The 15,827-nt window shown below is 40.8% G+C and overlaps 1 protein-coding gene across 1 annotated transcript; it reads right to left on the reverse strand.

Moving 5' to 3' along the window:
* Positions 1–715: 715 nt before the first annotated feature.
* Positions 716–15,127, reverse strand: LOC117265651 (basic helix-loop-helix transcription factor scleraxis-like). The gene is made up of 3 exons (XM_033640249.2): positions 14,178–15,127; positions 13,508–13,724; positions 716–1,493 (listed from the first exon to the last, which is right to left on the reverse strand). The coding sequence occupies exons 1-3, from the start codon at positions 14,567–14,569 to the stop codon at positions 1,455–1,457; spliced, it is 648 nt and encodes a 215-aa protein (XP_033496140.1). The 5' UTR covers positions 14,570–15,127; the 3' UTR covers positions 716–1,454.
* Positions 15,128–15,827: the final 700 nt, after the last annotated feature.

Below are 15,827 nucleotides of genomic sequence, written 5' to 3' on the forward strand. Positions count from 1 at the left end.
TGAGAAAAGGGAAGAGGACAAGAAAAAGGAAGGAAGATTAGATAGATACATAGATAAAAAGAAAAAACGAGGTAAGGAGAGGCTAAGTGGTGCGTGGCTAAACACGCTGGAAAGCCATCACCAGCCAGACTCTGGCCAGTGGCACTCCAGGGAAAAGAGAGGAAGAGCAGAGGAGGAGAGGAGGAGAAAAGAGCATGTGGAAAGGTAAAGAAGAGGACAGCGAGGGGACACGGGCAGATGTCCAGGCAGCCATACCTGCAGATTCAATTCTGCTCCCCCCCTTTTTTTCTCTTCCACTCTCTTCTCCTCGCCTTTCGTCCGCTCCTCAAACCCCTCTTGTCCGCCTCATCTTCTAACCCTGTCTCTCTCTGTCTGCTCTGATCTTGGTGCCCCAGAAGAGAAGAAAGACAGCAAGAAAGAGGGAGTGTGTGAGAGAAGAGACAGCGAGACAGCCAAAAGTAAAATTAGGAATTAGGCTGATGTGAGCTACAGGTGTAGTCGCTATGGAACTTCCACTTATGCTCGCTGTGCTGCTTCTTTAGTGAAGGAATTTATTTCAAAATTATCTCTCCCTGAGCTGCCTGAATGAGCCAAAGTACCACCATTTGAATAGTTTCACAGTGGAAACTTTTATCATGTTTATTGGTTGGAACTGAGAAGGAAGAAGGATCTGAGAGGACGACTCGCTCAAAATACCACCAACATATGAATGAAATTTACCCCCAGATATACAAACAATTTATTGGTCATCTTGAGTTATTTTCCAGCATTAGGACATTTTCAGAGATGATTATTAGAAATAACCAATACAACTTAAGTTCCAGCATGTTTTTTGTGGGGTATTTTTTTTCCGTAATACCATAAATTGTGTCAATAGCCAATGTTTTGTACTTTTATACATTATTTGTCATCAATGTCAATGCCGGTTAAATAACATAGTTTCATTATATAATGCTATGTCACATAAATATACATTTATATTTCAGTTTACACATTAATAACACACAGCTTTCGATGAGTACAAATTTGTCTTTCATAGGTTCTGTGTGTTTTTCGATCATGTGCCAGAAGTTCCTTAGACTCAAAGAGTCACTGAGTCTTTGAACAATACAGTAAAAAGTCTCATATTAATGTTGTTGAAAGGTTCATCATGGTCTTGATAAGCGTCTGAAAGCCCTTTAAAAGTACTGTTAAACTTCTCAGAAGTGTTTCAAACATATTTGAAAACACCCTAAAAAGAACAAAAAGTTCTTGTAAAGTGATATAAAAGGTAAGAAAAAAAAGAAATGCTTGGTTAAGTTCCTTGAAAAGTCCTGGAAGTGCTAAAGAAGTCCTTCAAAAGTCTTTGAAATGCATCACAAGTCTGGCAAGTCTTCACGTTGCAGTAACTGTGAGATCACTGACAGCACTGTCAGAGTGACGAGCATTTCATCCATGTGGTTGTGTCCTCATTGTTAACTTCTGATGGCCGTCTTCCTGTCTCTGTCTTTGTTCTGCAAGAGAGAGAAACAACATCTCACATTATCAAGGATTCAACACTGAAATCAATCTAAAGGAACAGAACAGCTTAGCATAGCTTAGCACAGCATAGACAGCGGAACAGGGTTCCTCACATCTACCATTTCAAAGTTTCAGACTTTTTAAGACTCCTTGGTAGGTTTTTCAGACCATATTTAACATCTGAGTATAAATAGTAATATGTTCATCATGTAAATCGCTTTAAAAATTAACTGTTAACATGTATGTGACACCCTGACCATGTTAATTGCCATGAGATCGTAGCTACAGGTACTGTAGCTCACACAAATCAATTGACACTAAACTCAGACCAGTTCATCACTGCCTAAAGAGGACACAAACTAACCTGTGCTACCTATACTTAAATGATTCTCTCTTAATATATTGAATAAATAATATCATACTATTCTTTCTCCCATAATTATTTGTCTCTTTAATAAATAAGGACCATAAATTAGTTGAAAAAGGTTAAATGATTTCATTTTCATGGCGTCTGCACAGCTTTTTTTTCTCTTTCCAGTGGTGTAGTACTGTAGAATGTAGACATTCGGGGTATGTCCAGCCATAAAGGTTTCCTTACGCAGAAAAGATAGTCCCTGTACTTTTCTGATAACTACATCACTGCATAGATCATTATTTGGTCAAAGACATTTTCTTTTGAACTAATTGGGTCACGATGTCTGAACATGGTACAGTTGTAAGGTACTTTGAGCAGAGCTGTTTTACAGGCTCTGAAATACAGGTGTTGAAGCTGGTCTGTGTAGGAGTATGCGTTCAGTCACACGCCATAGTTTTTGCCTTGCATTCGACGACATCAAGCTCGCTCTGGCCCACATGCTCCCACACAGTGGTTCACACTTTGGCTGCACTGCTTGGATAATTAATTTACTTTTTAGAAATTCAGAAATTTCATATTTTGCAAAACAGAATTGTGACAGCAGTCTGGACACACAACTAATTTTCCATATTTCAACTTTTTCCGTATTTATCCAGACCTGGAAATTACTACAATTAAATTTCATACTTTCCAAAACTTCTATGGGAACCCTGCAATAGACAGAGGGGAACAGCTAGCTGCACATAAAGAGAAGGTCAGTTTCATTTTGACCTGCCAATATTGAGACATTTCCATCATCTGTTAGTTTGTGTTATTGTGAAACTTTGGTGTTTTAAAGTTTTACTTCAGATTCACTAGAGTCACATAATAACAAGTCCAAAGGAAGACTAGAGACTCATTCATGTGCTTCAACACACAACAAAAACAGCACGAGCAAACTAACTGATTGAGGCAGCGGTAGACCAGAAGTTCCTGTGTTCTGTGAGGTAAAATGACTGTTTTTGTGGCTTTAAAGAGAATGGTACAGCAGCTTCAGTTCCTCATTGGAAAGGGCTGTCTTAAGGCTCTTTTCTTGGTGGCTATAATAAGTTTTGCTTCTGCCCCCGTCTACAGCAGTACATTGCTTAGCTTCCTGCCTGCTACTCCAAACTGGGGGCGCTCTGACTGCCATCTACTGTAAGTAATACACTATGGATAAGTACCTCATACAACCCCATTTAAAATAAAATCTTAACTATTGCTTTAACATGTGTAGGACTGCTGTTTGATATCTTCATAGTGTCATGAAATGGCAATCCAGGAAAAAGTGTTGCATATTGTGGAAATAGATACTGTTTTACTGCAATCACTGGCATAGAGCTGTACTGTATGTACTTTACCAGCGTTCATAAAGTAAATCAAGCCTGACTGCATGCAGTAAACTCACACAAACACATTCTGTACAGTAGCATACATGCTGTACATTAATTGTGGTAGTAGCTGATTTTATTGCAGACTGAAGAGTGACATCATGAGCTGATGCATGACAGCCCTGCACGATGATATGTTTCTCATTTATCTGTGGTATCAGAACAGAGAGGCCTTGATTTCCTGGCTGGTGAGGAGACTTTCTCTATCTGGCCAGGAAAATAACATCACATTTTCCCTCCTCCACCTAACCTCTGCTCCACTCACTTCTCAGGCTCAAGCTGCAGTCAAGGGATTTAATCGAACACACCGCTGAGTGATATGCAACACACGTCACTCCCGTCTCACTAATTACTTTCAGGGCTGATGCTTGATTAACTCGTGGCTGGAAAACTATCTGAGGCTGTTATACCTTAATTTGGGGTCAACTTTCATATGTAAAAGAAATCCTCTCTATGTTCTTTTTGTAAGTGAAAACTTAATTTCATACGGTGGTTCTGGGGGAAAATTTTCACAGCAGCTTTTCTGCACTCCTGTCCTCTCCTGACTTTTATTTCCCCTTCTCATATCGTTTCGACTAACCCTCTCGGCCACCCCCTCTCGCCTTCCTCCCATCAGCCGAACACCTGTTACAAATTTCCTCTCAGACCGTGCACAAGGTGTAGGTGTTTGGAAAAATCTGCTTGACTGACATCAACAAAGGTGGGTAGGTGTTTGGAAGGATATCAGGCGGTAATGAGAGTGAGATCATAGGATTTGGACAGGAATTGGTCCTCCCACTGATTGAGGTGAGTGTGAGGAGACACAGGAACTATTATTGTCAATTCTTCCTCCAGCTGGAGCAGGAGGTCATTAATAGATTGCCATCATCATAGATGTGAACTATTACCATTTGTTTTTCATGTATGCAGGTACACTTCTTTTGGATGCATTTATAACCAGCTGCTTGTTATGAAGATTTCATTTTGTGTCTCATTTTGTTGTTTGGTGGTGTTTTATTGTTTATTTTCGGGGCTGTTCCTGGGTGCTGTGGCCCTCTGTTGAGAAATACTTCTGAAACAACAGTCCCGAAGATAGTATATTAGATATTAATAGTAGTCTTAAATCATTAAAGGGTCATTGGAGGTTTACCTACACCCTCTTTTGCACCAGTGGTCAATCATTATTCACCAAGGAATCTATCATCATAGCTGACCCAGAGAACCAGAATTTATTGCAGCCACAAGACTTGTTACCAATTAGGTTGTGTGTAAACTTAGAATTTATTATCAATATATCAAAAGTTTCATACTGAGCGTACCTTCAAAATAATTCAATCATAATGTATTTTATTTGTTCATAGCAACTGAAGCATTATTACACAGTTTTATAGTTATGAATATGCACTCACATGACATGACTTAAGGTAGAGAAAGATGGTAATCTTGGTTAAATTCAGGCACAAAAACACGTTTACTTTAGCAACATTTGACTGAAATCACATTCTTTTCCTAAACTTAAAAATTCTTTGTTGCCTGATACTGCATGACAAATACATAGTAAATAACTGTCATTTCTAGGGGACAGGACTGTATATAATGTACTCAAATTATCCCACCATGCATTACAAGAAGAAGGGAACACTCAGTGGTCACTAACGAAGACATTAAACCATCCTTCACAGACCAGGGAAAAAAAGGTGCACTTGGATGGATGGAATTGTCTCTACGACTTTTGAAAATGTTTCACATGCAGCCTGGAAATGTGGCTTTGCTGTTTTTGTGCTTTCTACTAACAAAAACTATAAAACCAACAGCTGGATGAGACAAGTGCAGCCGTGCTCTCTGGTGTTTGCTGGAAGGCGCTGTGGAAAATTGGAGGCATTTATCGGTGGAAATTAAAGTACTCAAGGCAGGTTGGAGAAAGCGGGTGCGTGAAATAATCTCACTCAAAAACTGCGCATGACAACTGGATGATTCACCAAATTACATCAATTACTGTGGAATCAGCAAGAGTCAGCTCACTGAGCGCTAGGCAATACAGCTTAGGAATCCCAGCTGGAATTGGTGGAGGCGGTTCAGCTGCAGTCGAACTGGTTCAGTCAAAACAGGAGGAGGGGGGCTTTGAGACTGGCCTGGTAGTCAAAACAATCTCCTGAAGACTAATAGGGCATGGTCGGATGACATCTCTGCTCTCTCTCTCTCTCATACACACACACACACACACAGACATACCACTGACATCCCAGGGGGGTGATTTGTCCAACACTAATATGATTACCTGATGATGTTTACTTTAGATACGATATGATGGTATTAACACACTGGAACAATATTGTTGTTAAATCAAGGTGAAAGGAGTCTGTCTTAACTTTAATATGAAGACAGTGAACACTCTCTTCACGGCATCTTATCAACTTAAATTCAAACTTTAACAATGTTTTTCCGAAACTCAATCCGGGCTGTTCCTTTACCTATAACTGCAGATTTTCCATGCACTCTCTCACTCTTTTTTTCCTGTGTTAAGCCATTCTGTCAAATACAAACATCTAATTTAGTTTCTGGCTGCATGAAGAGAGGGATGACTGGTTGGAAAAAATAATTCCACTTGGGTACAGGCCCGACAATCGTATAAGAAGATTGGTATTCAACCATGAAATGAAAACTGGTAATATCCCTTTAGTTTATCGAGTGAAAGTATGTGAATATGTGTCAGTTCCCTGGAGTGTCCAGTAGAAGCTGTAATTAAATGATCATCGATTAGAGGGTCAGAGCCATGCATTAAAAAAGTGCAATAAATAGCACATCAGACTTTTAAATTAAGCTAACTAACACACCAAATAAGCCGCAGTCTGCCATTATGTGGCTTGGATGCATCAGACACGTACTTCATACTGACTGTGGTTTGCTAATAAGCATCCTGATGGCTTCTGAAAAACACTAGGTTTATCTTAGAGCGCCTAATCAGATGTAATTCGCACCAGCCGGCCACACATGCATTTAATTGTTCCCACATTTTAATAATCTGTTGTAATGGCTCCAGAACAAGCCCAACTTCATTTTCACCACTCTCAGATGACTTCATTCTGCTACATTATGCATCAACTAGCACTTTATCATCTGTGCTACGATGGGCACCCTGCAACAGCCAATATGTCATTAGCTTCAGTAGATATTGTTTTAAGAAACTGCACAATTCACACTGCCAATTTCTGCTTTTCTCTGTGTTCTAGATTTATTTTAGATTTGCTCCCTGCCTGTCTCAGATTTCTGTAGTTTTGCTTTAATTTGCTCTGTGAGCAGCCCTTCCCCTGAAGACCAAATGACAACAGAATGATAGTTTTGCTAATAGATTTTGTTAGTTATCTGACACGACTTCTTCTGTTGGTGTTAAATTAGGGTTTAACTGCTTCCATCTGGGCTGAAAATACAGACAGGTCCATGCATGACAGCACAATCATGCACAAAGCTCACACACACACACACACCGAACGTGGGCAAGAATATATTTGAAAATTGCCTGCAGTATATTAGCTACCTTCGATGCACCTCATTAGCATAGCTTTAAATGAGAGGCAAGCAGGCAGAGCTCCCGCTCATGAGGCGCAAAGCATTAACTCCAAGTCAACACCAGCATTATCAGTAAATGAGGGTAATTTAGTTTTCATCTATGACCTCGAAACGTCGACTTCATGCACACAAGTGACGTAATGCCTTTTTCCAGTGAAAACAGACTAATAACCAAATGACTGTAAAAACCGCAGTCATTAGCTTGCTTCTGCACATGTCCTATTCATGCGTTTAAGCTCTCTTAAGGTGCACGGTTCATTTGATCTCTATAAAGAAGCAAAGTGTAGTTTCGGTGCAGTCGAAAACCAACTGTCCAAACTGGAGGATAAATAGCTAAGTTGATTATCCCGCTGAGTCGTTGGCTATTTCTCTGCCTCTCTTTCTCCTTCTCCATCTCTGTTTCCACAACTTCCTGCACACCATTAGTTTAGAAAGTGTTGAAAGCACAGTCGTGATCCAGCCCTCCTTAAGTGAGTAATCATATATGAGTTTTTTTTGGGGGTGTCTAGAAAGAAGCAATGAACTGCCGTCTGGCTGAAAAGAAACTGAAGAGGTCGAATGAAATGCTTTTGATAAAAGTCTCTGAGTGTGGTGCACTGTACGCACGTGTGTCAGTGTGTCTATGGCCGTGCATGTATGGAAGTGTGTATTTGTGTCATATGTGTGGGTGTGAGTGTGTGTGTAGGCAGCGAGGGCGTTTCACAGAGCGCGGTTTCCAGGCTTCTTTAACATCACCATCAAAGCCCAACGTCAATGTGTTTCTAATAGCAGCAGCTGAATTAAACACTGGCTGTACAGGCCTCAGCAGAGGATAAATCATTTACAGAACAATTAGCTCATTTGTTGCTCCGCTCTGCACTGCCAATGACTTCCAGACACAGAGAGCCAGCCAGTGTGTGTGTGTGTGTGTGTGTGTGTCTAATGTATTTGTACATGGACGTAAAAATCTCACTCTATGTCACTCACATCTCTCTCAAAGTAACAAACTCAGATAAATACAGACTAACTTCTTCTCTCTCTCAACCACTCACACACACACACACACACACACACACACACACACACACACACACACACTTTCATTTCATTTACCCTCTCACACACATTCTCACACGTACACACACTAACACACAAGTACAGATAAGTCAGTTTCCAGTTGCATGGTGCAGTTTTAGTGCCACTGTCTCTCCATACGCCCAGCTTTCCAGCCACTCACAGAAATCATCACATATAAAAGTTTTACTGCGGCCCAGATGTAAATTAGAGCTGTTCGTGATATTAGGAGCTGTATTCATCATTTGTTATGTTTGCCGTTTTACTAAATTTACACATTTCTTTTTAATTTCCAAAGAATTTCCAAATAAATAAGATTTCTTCAAGCTGGAATTAAACCAGGGTTGTGCCTTAAAATGCTTGTAAACTCCACTAAGTGTGACCATCTCAAAGGAACAATGGTCTATTTACAGCAACCACACTATAAGTATCATAGTAGTTATATTTTTGCCGGGTTTTTATTTTGTTTCCAAACCTATAAAGTCTCTTTTAATTCGTCAAACGAGCTTCTTTAAATTTTTAAATATTGGAAAATGTTTGGACTTGACATATCCAGCTTAGAAGGAAAAAGTTCAGCATGATTGCTGTTACTGGCAGATGGATCGCCATTTCTGTTTACATTTGCTATTGAATTGAATTGACCCTCTCACTGTTTCGGGCCAAAAGAAATAAGCTACAGTTGCGGAGGAAGCTGTAAAAATGCTTCAAGCGTCACAGCCTAAAGACAACAAAGCAGACAGATTAACATGTTTGAATAAAGCTTTCTGTTTTTGTTTTGTATGAAAGTATGGCTGAATAAACACTGTCTCAGTATAATTCAGTAGCCTTATACTGATACTCGTGTGCTGCCTTCACCTATAGCACAAATAAATGTGCATTTAAGTAGCACTGCAGATGCTCAACTGGATTTTAAGGACATTAAATGTGACATCAAGCAGATATACTGCAGATAGTAACGCCACGATGATTAAAAAAGCTGTAATCGTGCAGGTTTCCTGCTGGAGGTTGAGTCCAGGCACCTGACAGTTGCACTGATCAGCAGAAGCAGAGAGGCCTAGCACAGGATATCTGCATCAATCAACCAGACAGCGCAGGGATTTGAGCTGCCCTTTGCTCACCTCAATCCTCCATCCTCAGCTCTGTACATCTCATTTACAGATGTAGCCATCAGGAGCGTCCCATGTCTTTTGCTGCATCTATCAAAGGCACCAGTATGTGAAGGCTGCACTCCGGTTTGTCCCTAACCCTGACCTACCCCAGAACAGGCTTTTGATTTTTTTTTTTTTTTTATTAATCAAAATTTGTCAGGATGTACGTACACACCCATGGAATAATTTGGGATCTGATCAAAAGAAAGTGAGTGGAAATGTCCCACAGAGTTTGGCTCTTTACCTGTGTTTAGCTTTATAGATTTGCACTATTATTCACCACACTGAGCAACAACATATTCAAAGGGTCACACTAAAAAAAGAAATACAACAACTAGTCGTGCTTTAGGTTGACACTAAGGAGGATTTCACAGTACTCCAACTGCCTCTAAACATCTCAACTGTCCAAAGAAAACCATGAATCTCAAAATTTGGTGATTTCTAAACTGTTCAAATAAACTTAAGGATGAGGTGTTTACTTGTTTGTGGGTTGAAAAAAAATCTCCAACTTCTTGAGCTTAATAAACCATGAAAAAGCCTTTAGATTAGCTAGAAAAAATAGGGCTTTAACTAATCATCTAGTTTATAAAATAAAATTTAAAAAGGTAAAAATGATGCTCACAATGTCCCAGATTCCAAAGTGATGTCCACAAATTGCTTCATTTGTCCAACCAACAGTCCAAAACCTGAGGACTCTTCATTTACTATTATACATGACAAAGAAAAGCAACAACTTCTCAGATTTAAGAAGCTGGAACCAGAAAATGTGACTGCTTGCTTGAAAAATGAGTGATAATCATTTATCAGAATAGTTGGCGATTAATTTTCTAATTAACTTATCGTTGCAGCTCTCGTCACAAAGCTGATAACAGATACATGGTTTCCACAGGGCAGCATCAGTGAGGAGTTTTAATAATTTTCAATCTCAGCATCTCTATTTCTTTCTGTAAAATCTATAAAGAATGAATCATATATCCTTCACCTGTATTCAATTAAATCTCTCTGGATCATGTGCTCAAAGTCACACAGATAATTAAATCACATTAGTATTCCACTGAATATGTAACGTGCAGTATTTAGCCCTCTCAGTGCAGTAGTCATTACTAACAAGACTGTTTGTTTTGAAACCGTTATACTGTATACACACATAATAAGAGGAAATGAGCGTATACTTTTCTCACTCTCACCCTCTCCCACATTGGAAATAAGCATAATTGAAGCAGCTGGTCTAAGCAGACCTGACAGCTGTGATGAACCTCAATGACCATAAAAACATACAAAGAGAGCACTCAGGACACAAAGTCTCATTTTACCTTCACAATCGTTTCCTCTCTGTAATCACCAGCACTGACTCTGCCCTTTAGCCCACTTAAACACACTGTATAGCCACTTTTCCAAGGAAAATGAAATTCTCTCAGGTTCTGCCAATCAGAGTTAACCATTCATTTGCCAGGTGAGCCTGTTGTGCTCGTCCTGAAAAGGATAAATCTGGTGATATTCTGGATTTTTCTATTATTTATAACAAATCCTGTGAAAAGAATCAAAGTTTTGTGTGTGTACTGAAAACCTGATTTAAAGTAATTATTTCTGGCTGTCCAAAAATGATAAAACAGTCACACCGCTGCCCTAGGTGACATGTTCCTTCATTATAATAAATATAGTCACTGTAGTTTATTTTAAGTCAGTCCCATGGTTGCCGTTCTGCTGCTGCAAACGCTAACTACCAAACCAAATATGTATTAATCCGCTGCCAAAAACAGTCCCCAACCAGCCAAAGAGCTACAGTACTCGGCTGTTTAATTAATTTACAAAACCATTTTCAAAATTAAAGGTGGAGTCTACAAAAAAAAGAGTTGATATTAAAACTCACCGCCCAACAAATACACCCCTCCCATCAGTGCTCCGTCAGAAACTCCAGCAATATCTCAGATGCTGTTTACTTTTCATTACTGTCATGGTGTGTCTCTGTTACTCGTGGGTGAAGACGCGAAAGAGGGAGAGTAATCAGCTTAGCGGTGTGTGACTCGGTGAGAGACACTTATTTGTTTCCTATTGACAGTGCCAGGACTGTGTGTGAACACTGTGTGCACACAAAACGGAGAGCTAGTGGACCGTGAGGAGATGTTCGTTGAAAAATAGTGTATTGGATTAGAATTGCAGACTGTACCTTTAAACTACGTATTTGTCATCTGAATCCAGCCGGGTGAATTATTTCATGTGATACAGTTTATGACAGTGACATCTTTTCACTCTTTTTGCACAATCCATATCTAATGTAAGTTAAAACTAAAAGTCCTTCCCTAACTCGTCATGTCTTTCCTTATTTGTGATTGGTGTAGACTACGTCAGGATTATCAGTCTAGAGATTATCAAGAGATATTGACTCTCACCTGGGTTCACCCTCTCAGTGGACTACATGAAAACAGTAAACGTGTGTGTGGCATACACAGAGTAGTGAACTGCTACTGAGCTAATGTGAAACAGCATAATGTGACTGACATCAAGTAATATAGACTGTGTCAAAGTGTCTACAGTTGAAGGTTTTGACATGTGAAAGTTTCCAAATTGTTTTCTACACAGCATGCATTTACAGGTCAGTCATGCATCTGCAGCAGTGAGTTGACAGCAGCAGATAGTATTACACAGCTCCTACTGACAGCTCTGACCTCCACCAGGCTGATCGATATGCAGGGAGCTGAGGGAGAGGAGGGGGAACGAGAGAAGTCGAAGAGGAATAAGTGAAACAGAATGAGAAGGACAAAAGGAATAAAAATGGAAAACTCAGGGAGGACAAACAGAGCAAAAAGAAAAAAGGAGACAGAGAGCAAGACTGATTTCAGGCTAGTTATCTCGCAGCCGAGGGTGTCTGGGTTTCAGACACTGAGGACGTCTAGGCTTTCACTCACAAAGGTTCAGAGGGGAGGCAGCAGGGAGGGGGAGACGCACACTGCTGAGACTCAGGTTATCCCCCAGCGAAAGGGTCTCTGGGTTTAGACACTGAGGAGGGTATTAGCTTTCACACACTGCTGGGGTAACGGGGGAGTCTGCCAGATGTCAGCTCCTTACCCATAAATCCTCCTAAATGGGCAGCGGCTAGGTTAGAGGGGGAAAGCTGAGTGGACGTCACCTCTCTATCATCTTCTGCACAGACCGGTGGTGTTTGATGAAGTCGGAGCTGCGGTCATGTACAATTGATTACAGTCAGCTGATAGAAAATTCTTCATTCCCTGTTATTTGTCACCAGACTGACGACTGTGTTATGCTGAGAGTGTTCTTCATTATTTCTATTTCCTGTGTTGAATCAATCAAATGTGAGTTGAACTTGAAGTTCTTCTGCATCTCTATTAAGGTGTAGACTGAGGTGGGAGGAAGTGTGGTAGAAACTCTAATCTGAAATGCTATTTGTGACACTGAAATAAGGAATCTGACTGAGTGTAGCTTTTATATAAATAATTGTGATATTCTTGTTAATTTGTTTTGTGCTGTCTCCCTGAATTAAATATATTCCTGAATTATTAAGCTGTGTGTAAACATATGACCAAGTACAATAAAGAGCTAGTTAAACATACTTGTGACAGTTTTTCATCCTGTGATATCCATACTCGGTGGAACAAAGTCATTTCCAGTTATGAGTCTTTGTATATCAGGTCAGTTCCTCAGTAGTTATGATTAAAACTGAGGCTGACGTCAATACATTCTTGAAATTATACACATGGTTTTGGATGGATTTCATGGGCTCCTGGTCATAAATCTTACTTGCTGCATGAATACCCTTGTAAACTTTCAAATTCGTATTTAAAAAAAAAAAGAAAAAAAACACCTCAGCTGGGATTTTATGCAACGGTCATGCACATCTTGTCAGTTAAGCTTAAAAAGGCTGCGTGCTCTCAGCCCTATTTTACCCCATTTGAGAGAAAAACAATAACTTCCATCACTAACTGTAGCATCTCGCAAGTTTCAGAAAGGACCTTCAACTTTCAAGCCACCTGCTCAAGTTAAATGAACCCCCAACAGAACAATAATACACAGTCCTTCACCCCAAAAGAGGACTTTAAAGAGGTTCGGCTTTAAATGTCCCTCAGGGCCAATCGGGTTTACAGGCACAGTCACTGATCTCAGGTCAGCTTTAAACACCAAACTGACCCTAAAGCACTGCACAGTTTCCCAAAACAAGCCACACTTTACAGTATCATCAGCTTTCTCTCATCTCAGCTAAATCTGAGCTTTTTCTATTTTTAATTTTGGAAAAAAAGCATTTTTGTTTGTAGCATTTGGAAAGTGGCTTGAAATGTTGTATATTATTTTTGTATTATTTATTGTAGATGTTTAGGTCACACAGAGATAATCAGAAGCTGCACAGATTTTCTTTCATATCAGTCAGTATTAAGTGGCGTTTTAAAATAGCCAATAACAAATTTCTTACTGTATACAGCATTTTTGTTTTATTTGATTTTGCTTTTTTATTTCCTGTTGATTTATCATTTTCGTCTGCTTACCATTTTCCTCTGGTTACTGAGGCAGAAAGTACAGATGTGCTTTGGCTGAGCTGATTGGTCGGATCCTCGGTTGGGGGAGGAGTTGACGTGGAAGAACGGTGGTGAGGGAGCGTGGCACGGCTGTCCGTCATGAAGCCCCTCGCCCAGGAGCAAGACGTTCCCCAGGTGACTGATGTAGCTGCTGGCCAAACGTAGCGTCTCGATCTTTGACAGCTTTCTAATCATCAAATCAGAGAGAGATTTCAGGTATTAACTAAAGCATGTTATTTAAAATGCACAATAATCCTAAAAAGAAGGATCATGCACTGTCACAACATTGTTGCACTTTTATTGTATTTCAAAATAAGGTGCAACATATTTATAGAACATACAGACAGTATTGCCAGATGTTGAATATGTGAGTGGACACTTCCCGGGCTCTGACTCTGTGACACATCTTTTACAGGAAATATCCACTCATAATACACAATCCACAGTGTTGCCTCAGTTAGATTACAGGCCTGTCACAAAATCAATTTAATTGTGATTAAATGTGCATGTTATCCAGAGCTACATCAGGAACGACTCACTTTGGTTCCCAGACGGAAAAAATGTAGTCCTAACATATTTTGGAAGATATTTGTACATCATGAAAATGTCCTGACACAGTGTGACTCATGTTGCTCAGTACCTGTCTGCAGGCTCGGTGGGGATGAGCGTGCGCAGCGCTGTGAACGCTGTGTTGACAGAATTGGTGCGATCTCTCTCCCGCGCGTTGGCTGCGGTCCTCTGGCGACCCTCCCCAGGGATAGGGGACCCCTGGGGGACGAGCCTCCCCATCATGCCCCCTACATCTACCCCTCCACCCCCTCCTGTCCCACACAGCTTCCTCTTCCTGTTCACCTTGATGTGAAAGGCAGATGGCGAAGAGGAGGACAGGCGGAAGTTAGAGGAGTTGGTGTTACGCTCCTCAGAGCCTGACCCCTCGCTCCCGTTCTCATCATCATCTTCAGAAAGGAGGGCGATATCGCCGTACAAGAAGCGGCCTGCTGGAGGCGCAGTGCGCAGCATAGCAAATGTCATCTTCACTGTAACAACGCTTTGTCAGCTGCTGGTCAATCCACGTGAGGCTTCCACTTGTTGAGGTTCAACTTTTGCAAGTTTGTTGAAGCTAATTTTCTGTTGATGTTGGTGCCCACCCCTTAGATTGTTACTTGGCCCCCAACTGCTGCTCTTTGCAAAACCTGTTCAACCAGGTGAGTCAGATGTCGCCCTTATGATGCAGGGTTAGTCCTTTGTCAGTGGTCAAGAGCAGCTTGACCTCAGAGCTGCAGTGATTTCTCTCTTCGTCTATACAAAAGCACTTAACATCCCAAAGGTCACTTCTTCTTTCTGTTAGTCCTTTGTAAAAAGCCAAATTTAAAATGACATGCTGAAGTCAAATAGTTGTTGATTCTGTCCTCTTTTCCTTCTCTAAACCTCTTTCTAGGTCCTTTGTTTCTACATTTGTCTGTTTCAATCCCCACAGCAGAAACTACTCCCAGTCTGTGGCAGCAGTTTGACTCTCTCTTGCTCTCTGTTGGTCTCTCACTCTCTTAGCCTCTCTCCACGTCCTTCTCTCTCCCTGCCTCTTTGCTCCACGTGTGCCTGCTGTCTGAGTGTTTCCGTCTGCCCCTGGTCTTATAGCCTGTGGGAGGGCCGGAGGACTCCTCCGCTCCTCCCTCTGAGCGGTGAAGGTCCCTTGGCTGCTGTCTAGAAGCAGGCCAGAGAGACCGGAGGCAAGAGGCAAACCATCAGCAGGAGTTTGTTTTGGCTGCACGCTGGTTTGTTTCAAGGGAAATCCACCCTAAAACAGAACTCGCATCACCCTCATGTGCTGGGTGACTTTGGTGACCTTAGTGACCATGGAGGCATCTCAAACACATATTTCTTCCAATATGAATATTATATTTTCAATATCTTGGATGGTGATTTAAAATGTAAAAGAAACAGGTAAAATGTTGCCATCTGAGAGGAGTAACAGAGCCATGACATGGGACAGAGTGATCGAATATCAGTTGTCTCAGACTGATTCTAAATCTGTATAAAAGTATTTTTTTATACAGTTGCTGCAAAGACCTTCCCAAACTCTGTTGGAGGCCGATTCTTCACATAACTGAGAACTCTTTCTTCCACGCTGGGTGACTCGTTCATTTTCTGGACTTTCCTCTGACAGAGTGTGGAAATTCTTTGACAATGAAGTTTTGACAGAGCACAAAACAAATTCTGAACGCTACTCAGTCTGCAATTGCAGCGTGTAATCGCGATCATGTGCCCGCTCGTTTCTAGGTTTGCTCTCTCA

Source organism: Epinephelus lanceolatus, chromosome 10, assembly GCF_041903045.1.
Source record: "Epinephelus lanceolatus isolate andai-2023 chromosome 10, ASM4190304v1, whole genome shotgun sequence".
Taxonomy (NCBI): domain Eukaryota; kingdom Metazoa; phylum Chordata; class Actinopteri; order Perciformes; family Serranidae; genus Epinephelus; species Epinephelus lanceolatus.